The 13610-nt window shown below is 39.8% G+C and overlaps 1 protein-coding gene across 10 annotated transcripts in view; it reads left to right on the top strand.

Moving 5' to 3' along the window:
- The first annotated feature begins 4360 nt into the window (after positions 1–4360).
- ephb3b (eph receptor B3b) overlaps positions 4361–13610 on the top strand; it is a 67632-nt gene continuing 58382 nt past the window's right edge. For 3 of the 10 annotated variants that reach the window (XM_032571331.1, XM_032571327.1, XM_032571323.1), the window contains exon 1: positions 4363–5110. In XM_032571331.1, the coding sequence (XP_032427222.1) occupies positions 5047–5110 (64 nt within the window). In that variant the 5' untranslated portion in view covers positions 4363–5046. Of the gene's footprint in view, positions 5111–13610 lie in introns of all 10 variants that reach the window. The other 7 variants (XM_032571326.1, XM_032571325.1, XM_032571329.1 and 4 more) reach the window with 4 other exon arrangements.

The following is a 13610-nucleotide window of genomic DNA, read 5'->3' as shown; positions in this document are numbered from 1 at the left end:
TGCAAGATATCGTCATCCTCATGCATGCATTTGACTGACTATCTGTGACTGTCTGTCGGCCTAAATGGCTTTCTGACTATTTGTCTGGCTAAAGACTGCAGGGTCATGGTGACTGCAGTTTGAGTCATAAATCTTCTGTGAGTTGAGATAATGATGTATATGTGTTCATGGTTTTGAGGAGAAATGGTGAAACGTAAAAAAATTGTCACTAGAGACAGACATTACAGACATTGGGGTTAAGTTAAGACAATGACAAAGAGATGTGAAAGTTGTTGAGGTTACAGGGGAGGTGGGATTTAACAACAGGGCTGCTGTTGAAGTCGCGGCAGTGGCCGTGAAGCCAAGTGGATGTTTGTGTAAAACAGGGTGGGTGATGGTGATGTGGGAGGGGTTCAGTATGGACTGAATTTGGGGATCCTGTGTTAAGTGGTCGGTCAGCGGTGAAGGCTTGGAGGATTAGATCCCAGTCCTAAAACTCTCCGAAACAGCCCCCCTCTTTGTCCCTCGCACACACACACACACACACGCGCACCCGCCCTGCACGCAAACACACTCTCTTCCTGGATTCCAGCTTTGAGCTTTTTGTGAGATTCTCCAGAGCCACCCACCACCAACTCCTCCTCCTCCACCAGTACTACCAATACACTTTGCCTCTTCACTCGTACGCACACACACATCAAAAGACACTCAAAACAGAACCAAGATCTTGCTGTTCGGTTAATATTGCCACCGTAAAGCGATCCTCTCACACTCACATCACATTAGTGCTGCTATTAGAGCAGACGCAGACATGAGAGCCACAGTATGTGTGTGTTGGTGTGGTGAAGTCTGGAGGAGTTTTATATACATTGAATAGGCTGATTCCATGTGTGTGTTTGTGCATGCATCCAGGCATGTGATTCGAGGGGGAGGAACTGAAAGGGAAGTTCAGTGTGCGTCAGACAAGGTCTTGTGTTTTTGTGTGAGAGAAAGTAGAGACACTGATATCCTGGCACAAGATGAGTGGGAGGAAGGATGGATGAGGTTAGCAAGGGTCTGGCGAGAGCTCAGTAGGTGCAAGCTTGAGAAATTTCCATATGGCAGTAAAATGTCTGCCACTTTGCTTATTGGGTTTCTAATGTGTGCCAGGTGCTGCTGGGACGCTCTCAGGAGCACTTAGCGGACCATTTCCTTGTGTCTGTGCGCAGTATGTGTTTATATGCATTTGTTTCACCCGCATTTGAAACAAATTACGGACTTCAAACCAGATCAAACGCTGCACTGGGACAAAATCAATGTCCACAATTTGGTTTCACAGAGGTTGCGTCCAAAGGCGGCTAAAATATCCCGTTTCCTCGTGGGGCCTGAATTACAGAGTAAAGGTAAGGTAAATCTTCAAAATAAAAGCATGGTTTAGAAAAGGGTAATGGCTAGGCTGGGTGTCCAGGCAGAAAACGTCAATGCAATATTCCCCAAAATAAGCCATCTGTGTGTACGGAGCGCACAGATGGCACAGAGCTGTAAAATTCAGTCATTACACAAAAACAGGCCTATGGTATAGTTTTCCTGTTACCTTTGGTAGGAGGACTCTTAGTAGGAAAAGCAAGTAGTATATTCTGTAACATGTAGATAAATAACTCTGATTAAGTTTAGCAAAACCATACCACTGCTCTAAAAACAACAGTTTGATAAAATCATGTTGATCTTCTAGGTTCTGGGGGGAAAAAAAAGAAAAAAAAACTTTCTTAGCTTATTGGCTTTTACCAAGCTTGTATTTAGAATTAAATATATATATTTTTCATGTTTATGAAAAAAAGAGCTGACAGCTTCATTTTCACTCCCTGGTTTTGTGAAAAAAAGTAGATAAATAAAACAAAGATTGTGCTTTCTACCACAAAGCTGCTCTTCTTTCCCTTTATGTAAAACAGGAAACACACTGAAGTTAAGAAGGTGGCTGCCATGACTTAGAGCACGCCTGGTCAACCTTTAATAGCAATCTGGCAGGGGAGTCTGGGCTTTTGTGGTTTTGGCAACAAATAAAAACTATCCTTTTTGAAGTTGCCACATTTCCTCTTACCCAAGTCACTTTGCCAGACTGGATGATTTCCCTTTCAGGCACACTGGTGATACTACACCAGATTCTACAAATGTCCTGCCAATGAGAAAACAACACATTTTAGGAGCAACAAAGATGCCCCTAATACGACCCAGCTACTTACCATAAATAAATGACACTTTCATTGAAAGAAAACAATCTTTAAAATTTAAAGAAAATATTTTTTCAGAGAAATGTATTTCTCTGAATAATTATTGATCACAATTTGAGAATTCCCATTATGAAATTATAAATATTTGAAAAAACGTTGCAAAATAATTGTCTTGAACAAAACTGACAAGTCTTAATTTATTTATTTATTTTGCTTTTTGAATATGTACTTTTTATTTATTTATTTTTTGATAACAATGTGCATCGATAACTTGGAACTAGGACAATTCCTGTTTCAAGATGAACATTTAGTACAATTCTGTAATTAGTTTATTTAGGCTACTTATAATGATGGAGTCTCCTAGTCCTTGCTTGGGTCATTGCAGCTGTTTTGCCACTTCACCAAACACATGTACCAAAATAAATAAAACATAAAATAATTTTACAAGTTTAAAAAATATATATCTTTGAAATAAAGATGCATTTCACTCACATCACTCAGAATAATATCTGTAGTTTAATGAAATCTGTTTTCCTATAGGTGTTCATTTAAAGTTTTCAAATATAAGTGAAATTTTTAACGACAGTATTATTTTTTGGCCACATCTAAAACTGCAAGTTGTCATTTTCTTCAAGAAATACAATTTCATTTAGAGGGGGGGGGGGGGGAATCAACAACTTTACATTACATTTAGAAGTACAGGTGAGGAAAATACGTGTTTTTCTGTACCAGAAAGCCCAAACAACACAACAGTGAGATACAACAGATATGGTTACATCTGTCTACTTGAAAACTCTATTTCTCACAATAACATAATTTTATATTCGCTAACTGTAGCCTATATCTTCTTAACATCGTTACGTTTTTCAAAGCATAACGTAAGTTGTACTGAAAAGATAATAAACCTGTGTAATCGTCCTTCACTGTAAATGTTTTATCACTGTGATAAAACATTTACAGTGAAGGACGATTTCATCTATAGATGAAGTTGCAGTTTCGAAAGGACTGAACGCTTAAGCATTCATAACTGATAGTCAAACTTGCAAGGCAACTTGAAGGTTGACTTTAAGTCCCACCTTTTGTCCTGTATACCTTCTTTTTATATAGCAATATGGGGTTCAAGTTAATTAAATACATATTCACTAAACTAAAAGATCGGAGAAACTGGAAAGGCGTTGATTTTAATATAACATTTGGGAAATTTTGGAACCGCTACTTTGAATTTGCTGGAAACCAAATCAATTAAAGCAACGCCGCAACAAAGGACATCGAAAGGAGCGAGCACGATTGAAGATGTTTTTTTGTTTTTTTTTCTCACTTTGGTGACTGCTGTTTCTGACTCGATAACACCACAAGTGTTTAAAGCCAAAGGAACTACAATTCAAAGGGGAGAGGTTGTAAAAAAAAAAGAGTCTGGTGATGAGTCGTGATAGGCGCCCCCTTTTCTTCAAGTCACTCAATGACCGGGAAAAATAAACATACATCCCCAACGATTGAGGTGAATGTCCAACCAGATTGCATACAGTAAAGATAGACTTTGATATGCGCTATTTTAGACCACAGGCAAACTTTTATAGGAACTTGATTATGAGTTAAAATTATAAGCGGATTTCGACTGACGGTTTCAGTTTCATCCTTTAAATCTCGATGATCTTGTAAACTGAGAATAAAAGTGCTGCAGCTGAAGGAAATGAAAGCTCCTCTTTACTAAAATGAAAGGCATCCGCAGGGGGGCGCTGTGTGTCCATTGCTTTAGAGGAGAAACAGCCAGAGTGGCCCGGTACAAATAGATAAAAATTTTTTTTTAAAAGAGCAAACTTGTGGTTGGCAAAATTTGCAAAATCAAATGATTTAAAGAAAGCATTTCCCTATATATTAAAACATATATATTTTAATACCATAAATATTTGGAAAAGAGAGGAGTATTGATTTCTGTGCTGTGGGAAATGAGTGAGAGATATAATAAAAAAAACAGTCAAACAAAATGAGTGAATATACATAGATTTAGATTTTTAAACGAAAATACTTTTTACTTTAAGATTGAAACTAAGTGATTTTTTAGGTTGGCATTTTTTGAGCGCAGCTGCTCACACTGTAACCCCTCCTCTCTCCCTGTGTGTGTGTCTCTCTCTCTTCCTCTCTCTCTCTCTCCCTCTCCCTGTCTCTCCTCACACTCCTTATTCCTCCTCTCTCTGGAGCTTCATTCCTGTGCACGATCCGAGCGAGACAGACGGCTTAACGGAGCAGCCAGAAGAGGAAAGATTCGCTCAGGGAATAAATATCTGTGAACTGCGCGGCTGTTTTCTTTACGGGAATACCACTGGGTTGCGGACGCACGTGAGCACCCACATGCTCATATGGGACCACTCGCCATGGCTCTGATACCTCTGTTCTGACCAGCAGAAAAGAAAAAGTATTGTGGAATCTCCCGGAGCAGGTTGTTGTTTTGTAGCAGAATCTCCAAACGGGAATGCTGTCTGGATGGTGACCGCGGACTGGACTACCTGCTCTCCGTCTGTTTACTCAGTGCGCAGGAAAGGGACTGGGAGACTTGCACCCGCTGCCTGCGTGCTCTCTGGTTTAATAGGGTGCTTTGGGGATCAGTGAAAATAACACAAAAAGCGAGAAGGGCTTCTGTTTTTACACATTTTTATTCCGAGGTCAGAGCTACTCTCCTGCGAACTCTCGCCTCTGAGTGTTTTGTTGAATGAGGATAACTCTGAACCTGGAGCATTGACGCAGCAACTGGGACTAGGACGGAACTGGGGGTGCGTGGAGCGTTGGGTCACCCCGGGATTGTTTTGTACCTCCACACTCTTCTCAGCCGCGGCTCTGTGTTCATGTCCAAGTTGAGCACTTTATGACAATGGATTACTTTCTGCTCTTATGCAGCCTCTCGGTGTCCGTGGTCTCCGCCGTTGAAGGTAAGATCTTTTTTTTTTCTTTCTGTTCTGTTGGTGTTGTGGTGCGTCGCAGGCTCGCCTCTGAGCGTATTTTTTTTTCACCACTCCAAACTAGTAGGACCCCGAAAGCTAATCTTGACCCACATTCTCAATTTTTATTTGTTTCAATTCAAACATTAAAACTAAAGTATTTATTTATTTATTTTTCAAGTAACTGTTTTTGATGAGTTTGCGCACCGGTGAAGGCAGGCTTCATTCAATATGCAATTGTTATGCAATTAAAGCTCACGCCTTCCAGTTATACATTATAGATAGACTGTCTTTATTTTTTTGTAAAGATCAGATAGCAATTTGCTAGCTTTTTTTCTTCACTTCAAGGGAAATTAGCTACACACAGCAGGTCTCATCGGGGAGTGGCGGCGGCCTCTCCACCACCAGTCCGCCCCCCACTGCCACTTTCCCTTCAGGTCGGCTCCGTGTATTTTAGGCTTGTTTGCATGTGTGGTCTTTTGACATCTGGACTCCGTATCAGTTTAAGTGGTCTTAAAAAAGAGAAGAAAGGAAAGAAAAAAGTGAAAGTACAGCATAAAAAGTTTGGTTCTTGCGAATTTTCAAAATGCCAAACTTTAGACTGAAAATCAGAATGACTGAAAAGTTTCACAAAGACTGTGTGTGTATATATATATATATATATATATATATATATATATATATATATATATATATATATATATATATATATATATATATATATAGTAAAACAATATTGATTGGTTATTTACAGTAATTTGCTTCGACACGGGGACCATCTGTTTTAGCTGAGTCCTGATGTTTTCAGTGCGTAAAATCAATGGGAAACTCAATCTGTCGTTTCTTTAAGCAACTTACTCTCTTTCTCTATTGCTTAGTACCGCTTGGTGCATCTCTCCATGTTACTTGTGAGATATGATAGAAAGAAGGCTGAGAGAAAGGGGCCTGGAGCTTGAACTCTGGATGCTTGCGTTTCGGGCAAGGCGCACATTAGTTTCCGATGCCAGTAGGAAAGTAGGACAGTGGGCCACTGGTTCAGTGAGCTCTTCTTTTTTCATTATTCTGTTTGTTTCTCGATCTGACTCCACAACCCACCTGAAAAGTTTTATCGTGTAAGCGCAAGTGAATTGCGCTTTCATTGAAATATTTATGTATTTTACAGTACTTCATTTGAGACAGGATGGAAGTGCATTCTGAAACCGTTTTGTGAATTAAGCGATGGCTTTACTGTAGCTGTATTCAGACCAGGGATGTTATTCATTACGTCCGAAGAAAACTTCTCGTGCTACTTTTGTGAACATAAGTCTTGTTACTAATTTTTACTCTTGCATTTTCTTAATTTGCCCGGACCTGGCAAACAAAAATACACAGGAAAAACAATGAAACACCCCTGTCTGGGAAAAAAAAAAATATCATGAAAAAAAGTGTTGATTTCTTAAACGGCTTGCCAAGAGAAAGAACCTACCCAAATGTATTTTATTGGTTCCTCTGGGCAAAATGTTGGCGATTATTTTCTTTGCGACCCCCTGGCTCCTTCTCTCTGACCCTTGCGGGTCACCGGACCCCAGTTGGGAACCGCTGACTTAAAACACATGGCTTGAACGAATGAATTCTTGGGGAGCTAGAAAGGTAGATACAGACGGGCATTATAGGAAATAACAGAAAGAAAGTGATCTCGGTTCGCGCTGCTGCGGACCGCGCTTGGTGTATTTGAACTATTTCGTTATAGCAGTCTATTCCCTGCGTGACCTATGCCATAAATTGCACCCGACTGACCAGGTTGAGGATGTTGTTAAGATTTTTAATACAAGCTGATGATTTATGGGCCTCTGCTGGAACTTGTTTGTGGTGCATCATGAACACAACAAGGTCGAGGGAAACAGGAGGAATCGACCGGGGAGCGTTTACCAGGGAGCGAAGCGCGTCTCCTCCGGGTCATCGGGGCACCCGGGCGACACTCGCGAAGACATAATTAATGTTTTCCTTGCCGTGTCGTTTCTTGTGTATAACCAGTTAAATGAAATGCAATAATGAAAGCCGGGCTCTTTCATCCTGCAGATGTAGTTTACTGTTTCTAATGCAATTATGACACAATTACACGGAGAGGTTTCGGTAAACGTGATTGCTTAGGGGGGGAATGATAATCTAAATAAAAAATCCAAATAATAGGTGCTTTGCTTATAATGTGCTATTTCTCTTTCAATTTGTCTACGCATTGTGCTGAATGATGTGACGTCAAGCTGATTCATTTTCAAATTAAGGAATCATCTTTTATGGTACTTTTTACTGCTCTGGTTCCTGTCTCGTTTTTTCCCTCTCTCTCTCTTTTTTAAATTTATTTATTTATTTATTTTACTGGTTTTAATTAGATTGCAAATCCATGCCGTTCTTGCTTTGATCAAAGTGCGACGTGGCTTGTTGCGGTGCCCATTAGGGTCACCGTATTCCTCGGTGGGGAATAGCTGCATGCATGAGGCCTTGGCTTGTTGAACCTTCAGCTGCTGGAAAGCTGAGGAGACAAATTGCTTCGATGACAGTCCAATGTGGTTGCAGAGGCAGTTTGCTTACCATTCGGTGTAAATTACCTGTGATGGGAGGAGGAAGAAAGTAAAAACAAAATGTATTAACCAGAACTTAATAATACCCAGGACACTTTGGTACTGTTCCACTTAATGCCCCGCTGCTTTATATTAAAGCAACACTCCAGAGGAAATGCTTGAATAATGGGGAGTTTTGCGCTTATGTTAATATTTAAGATTGAAAAAAACTTACTCTAAGTTAGGCGTTTTATTCTTAAGCAATATGCGTGTGACCGTAGTCTAATGCGAATTTTAAACTCGGCTTTCAACATTTTATGTCTAAACAAAGACAAACGGACCTTACAGTCACCGCTCAGGATTTCCCCGCTCTGTGCCTTTTTTCCCTTCTATTTATGGCTGTTTATTTCGTGGCATGATTACGCACAAGCAGGCCTTTGTGGCGCACGTTCATGTTTTTATGTGGGTGAGATCACACCTCCACAGGAGTTTTCTTGTGCCTGTTTTCAATTGGCACATTTCTCATCGAACAGTTCTCTCATGATTTATTCCTCTCCTCTCTCTCCCCCTCGCTCTGACAAGGGATACCCGCCCTGACCTGACCGTCGTCATCGTTCCGAAGTAAAAAAAAAAAAAACAGAAAGAAAAAAATACTGAGTTTAACATTAAAATTAACTATATAAAATACATAAACTGGATGCAACTTAATTAAAGCAATATTTTAAAGGTATACATTTTGTTACTTATCTATAAAGCAGACCTAAAAGATACTTAGTAAAACTTAGTCGCTTCTACAATAAGAAATAAAAGATACAATTTAGTTCCAATAGATCATCTGAGGCGTCTCGCTGCTCGCTAAGAACAATTAACCTTCGCAATAAAGAGAGTAAGTGGGGGCCATTTGTCCGGCGTGCTCGCTGTGCCATAAGGCCTCCATGCTTATAGACGCAGGATCAGGCTGTGTGGGCCCTCAGCGGGGCTCACACGGGAAGCTGCTGTGTCAAACTTTTCTCTGGGATCTCCTCTACATGACATTCAGAGGCAAATTACTGAACAAATGTATTTAGGGTCTCCGTTGGAGTAACAAAGGGAAGTATTAGTGACTGTGGTGGCTATTACACAGGCTATTCAAGGCTGAGTGGAATTGGGCTAAAGAGGCGTGAAAGTGAATTTGCAAAATAAAAGCAAAGTCATTCAGCCACTTAAAGTGATCTATCTATCTATCTATCTATCTATCTATCTATCTATCTATCTATCTATCTATCTATCTATCTATCTATCTATCTATCTATCTATCTATCTATCTATCTATCTATCTATCTATCTATCTATCTATCTATCTATCTATCTATCTATCTATCTATCTATCTATCTATCTGCAAAAGTTTTAAAAATGTGTCATCACTTACTGTACCTTAAAATATTTTTTGGATTATCGTCCATGCTGTTTGTAACAGTATGATTTATAGAAATTACAAAAAGAGATGAGATACAACAACTGTGCCAGTCTGTCACCCTCGTCAGTGTCCCTTTATACTGAACTCGGCAGGGGATTCAAGCCAGTCATCGGGTCATATGCTATAGACTGACGCCATGTTGAACAGATGTACTTTGACTTAGATTCAGATTGGTGTATGGGGCGTTCTGGGGGGAAAATGGAGGAGTGGATGACGACATTTTGAGGAGTTGGGGCGGGTTGCTGTGGGAGAAGCGCACTGGTGATGGTGGCTGGGTTTGAGGGGCGGATTTGGGTCATAGGCCCAGAGATCTGCAGCAGAGTTGACAGTCTTTTCAGATCGAGCAGGCACGTAACAAGCGCTCATGCTCACCTACCGATGGTTCATGAATTAAATGGCGACGTCGCCACACTGGAATTTCATATGCAGTTAATCTGCTGCCATATTCGGCCTGCTGGGGTGTCGGTTCACCTGGGAAAGGATGGTTTAGGAAAACTAGTGAGAGTAGGACAGTGAGAAAGAAAATGAAGTACTCTTTTAGAACTTTAAGACTACATCAGTAAATTTTGTTTAAGTATCAAACTTTAAAAAAAAATGTTTTAAATAGTCCTTTTAAGAAGATCCCACTGAGTGACCAGTTTTCTCCAATGTCGTGTAGCACGATGGTTTTGATACACACTGCCCGGTAACTGGCTGAAAGAAGGCTCAGCTGCTCTTTGTTTACTTAAAAATGTGAAAAAAATAGTGTTTTGGGGAAGATATCAGACTGTGAAAGTCACAGGCTGTCACTCATGTTACAGTAACGCTTCTTCAAGGACACTAGGTCTCTTCAGCAGTGACAGACAAGTTACACACCACTTTATGTAGCCCAACAAACTTATCACTTAATATCACCTTGTTATACTTGTGTTTCCTTATAAGGTGCAGAACTGAAAAAAGTAATATTACACACTATGTACACTTCTTGATTTATATGATTGTTTTTTTTTTTTACTCAAGTTTGTCTATTAAAATAATAATAAAAAAAACATAAATACATTCTTAAGATAACATTGTTAAAATTGTAATTGTAATGTGATTTTATTTTAGCAATAGCCTGACTTATTGCTTGTCCGTGTAAGATAAAATACAGTAAATATCTTACATTTATCTTTTAAATCTATGCATAAAACTGTGAAATTGGCATTGTTACTCAGAGTAATCATCCTGTCAGAATCTCATAAAGCCTCATGGCTGTCATAAAGCAGCTGCTTATTACAGTTTAGGTTCTTAAAAGTACACATTAGATCTATTTAGGTAACGATCTGATTCATCTTACTCCCAATAATACATCTGATTGCAGCATATTTAAATATTGTGCATGTATTTCCATTAATTATATGACCTTGTCATTTATGAGGCAGGCATATTTCATCCACATGACGGTGACAAGTTACTGTGCCATCAACCTTACTTAACTAGATGTAGGTTTGAGAAAGAAGTCAAATGAATGTGACCAGCGTTTCCAGATTTTGTCACCTTTGTCACTGTATATCAGTATTAATTTACAAACTATTCTTAGTAGTTTAAAGTGGCATGAGGGTCTTCTCAAACAGAATTTGCATTTGAAGCACTCAAAATTTCAGAGTATGTATACAGTTTTTATGGACGAATCATTTGTGTGACATTTGTTTGGGAAGTCTATCCTGGCATTCAACAGAGGGGCCTTGTGGGATGGCAGGTCTTTGACACCCACTGTTGAGAGCAAGCATGGGAGGGGGAATGTCTCTGAGCCTGCCCACCATGCACGCACACAGTCTCTGACTCTCTCACACATACACACCCCCGCACACGCACACACCCGCACACACGCAAACACTGCTGCTGTCTGCAGGCGGCCAAGCAGAACGACAGAGACAGAAAGGAAGAGACACAGACGGAGGGAGTGAAAGAGAGCCAGGGAGAGATTTTGCGCTTGCAGGGAGTGCAAGATGGGTGGTACATCTAAACAGAAGGAGTGTGTTTATTGGTTGGGATACGTAGATAGGGGAGTGTTTTTATGTGTGTGCATTGCTGGGGGTGCAGTGTGTCTGGGTGTCAAGTGAGGAGGATTAAAAAAAGATGCAACATGATAACTGCATAGCGGGATGGATATACTATTTTAGCATTTATAAATGAAAAAGGAGGTTGGATAATACCAGAGTGACTTTTGTTTTCTTTGCAACTGTAGATAATCCACGCACAATTGGTTAGAGAAAACAAACACTTTTAGACTTACATTCCCTCATCTGGGTTTACAATCTAGTGTGTGGGAAAAGAATTAAGTTAGTTGACTTATTGTACACTTTAGCTGTTTATGGTTTTAGTTGAAAAATCAACTTATATTGAAGGTTCCTGTACAAGTACAGATGAAAGGAAGCTACTATAGAGCATTCTCTGAGGTTCTCACTGAAATATATAAACGACTTTCAAAATGCTGGTGAAATGTTCAGCGTAATATTAATGGCCATCAGAGTTGATGTTTTATAGCCCCTGTCTGCACCGGATGCCCATAAAGCGCAGCTGAGATTACCATGTGTCAAACTGTCCAGATTATTACTGAGTTAGTACCTGCTGAGATTTCCACCCACGGCAAACCCACGCCCCATGACCTCCACCCACAGGCCAAGAACTGATCCCCTCATGGAATATTTTTAGGCGGACCTCACATCCCTCGGCAAGTCTTGGTCTTTAACAATAGTCATAAAACAATCAATCTCCTGGGGTCCTTCTAATTTCAGCAGTGCATAAAAATACCATTGAAAGGTGGTGCGTATTTTGTAAAAAAAAAAAAAAAAAAAAAAAAGATTGTGCAGCTTACCTCTGCTTATTGGCAGATACAAGAAAAGATAACTTTTCCATCATATTTGTATTGGAGTTTTCAAATTGCTTCCTGTTTTCCTTTTTCATTTTGATTTATTGACTAGCTTCTCTGGCCCCATTGGAGACAAGCCTCCCCACACCATGATGTTGCTTTCACCATGTTTCATCATGAAGATTGTATGTTGAGGTGATGTGCTTTCGAAATTGTTTCTCAACCTAGCCCTGATTTAAATTTAGCATTTCTGCAGTGTCTTAAATGTCTATTGCATTCATTGGTTTCCTGATGCCACTTGTTCAGTAATGTCTGCTAGCAAACCTCTGCTTTAATGCTAAAGCTGAAGTACATATAGGTAGAATCTATTTACTAATTTGGTGATTTCTAAAGAAAATTGGTTGCAGTAGTTTGTGTTAATAGGTATTACATTTAAGGGGCTGAATATTTTTCAAAATACACCTTTTTGAATGAATACCAGGTTTCCCTTTGCTTCTACTTGACAATCGTGTTCTACTTTGGGTTAGTGTATAGCACGGGTTTGTGGTTGTAATATGACAAAATGATGAGGGGTATGGATTCTTTTTCTAGACACTGAATACTGTTGAAACTCACAAGTGGAGAATGTTCAAAGCATAACCGCAGCACATAAGCTTTGTTAGGGATGTATGCTGGACTTCTCTTAAGCGCCACTGCCAGTCTGCAGATAAAGGTTTTGCATGTTGGACCCGCACTACCGAGAATGGACACATGACAACTATTAGGCTGTGTGACACAGACTCGAAGGGTGGAGCTCAAAAGAGTAGATTTCTCCTTCCAGCAGCTTTTCAAGCTCAGTTCCTCCTACTGTTTCTTTACGAGCCTCGGACTCTTGTAACAAATTTCTGCCAACGGAGCAGAAAGAGATCTTTGATATTTTTATTTAAAAAGGGCCCATTACATCTGTGTGGAGAGTGGACACAGCTGTAAAACAGAGGCTTGAGGGGAATTACCTGGTTTCAGCCTCTACTGGTCTTGTTAAATGTAAGAAAAGAGAAATGAAGGAAATAGAATGCAGAACAGGTAGACTTTTTTGTTGAATTGAACCATAGCTGGGTGGTTAATAACTCAATATTTTGAGGAAACCAGCTTAGCTCCAGGCTTAATTCCTTTTAAGAAAAAAGAAGCAACCTTTGTGCATTTTTAAATGGAGATCCTGAGTCAGCTTGTGTGCGAAGGTTGTTACTTTTTTAAATAAAGAGCTTTGGTATCAACTGATATGACGGGCTTAAATGTTTGGGAAAATTAACAGCAATTTCTGTTTGAGAGAAAAGGTGCTCAAATGGTCAATATTTGTCTTTTGTAAGGTGAACTGTGTGAAAGCGGTCCTGTTCATATTGAGTTTGGCTTTTGCAGAAGGAGGCTGGTACACTTGCCATGCTTCTTATTCTCTATGTCAAAAACACTTTCCAGTTGCGCTTCATGTGCACTTCAAAAGACCTTCAGGGAAGAAGAACTCTTTCCTCTTCAGTAAAATTTTTCATAATTTTTCTTCTGGATTTTCTGAGTAACAGCAACAGGTTTAACCAGACCCATGTTCCATTATCAACAGTTCAGCAGATTCCCCCAAACTTCCTAAACACACTCCTCTGTTCAGCTCACCCCAGGCAAATCCAACACATTTC

This window comes from Xiphophorus hellerii, chromosome 9 (assembly GCF_003331165.1).
Source record: "Xiphophorus hellerii strain 12219 chromosome 9, Xiphophorus_hellerii-4.1, whole genome shotgun sequence".
NCBI classification, from domain to species: domain Eukaryota; kingdom Metazoa; phylum Chordata; class Actinopteri; order Cyprinodontiformes; family Poeciliidae; genus Xiphophorus; species Xiphophorus hellerii.
Note: the sequence above shows the minus strand (reverse complement) of the source record. Positions and strands in the feature narration are given on the sequence as shown.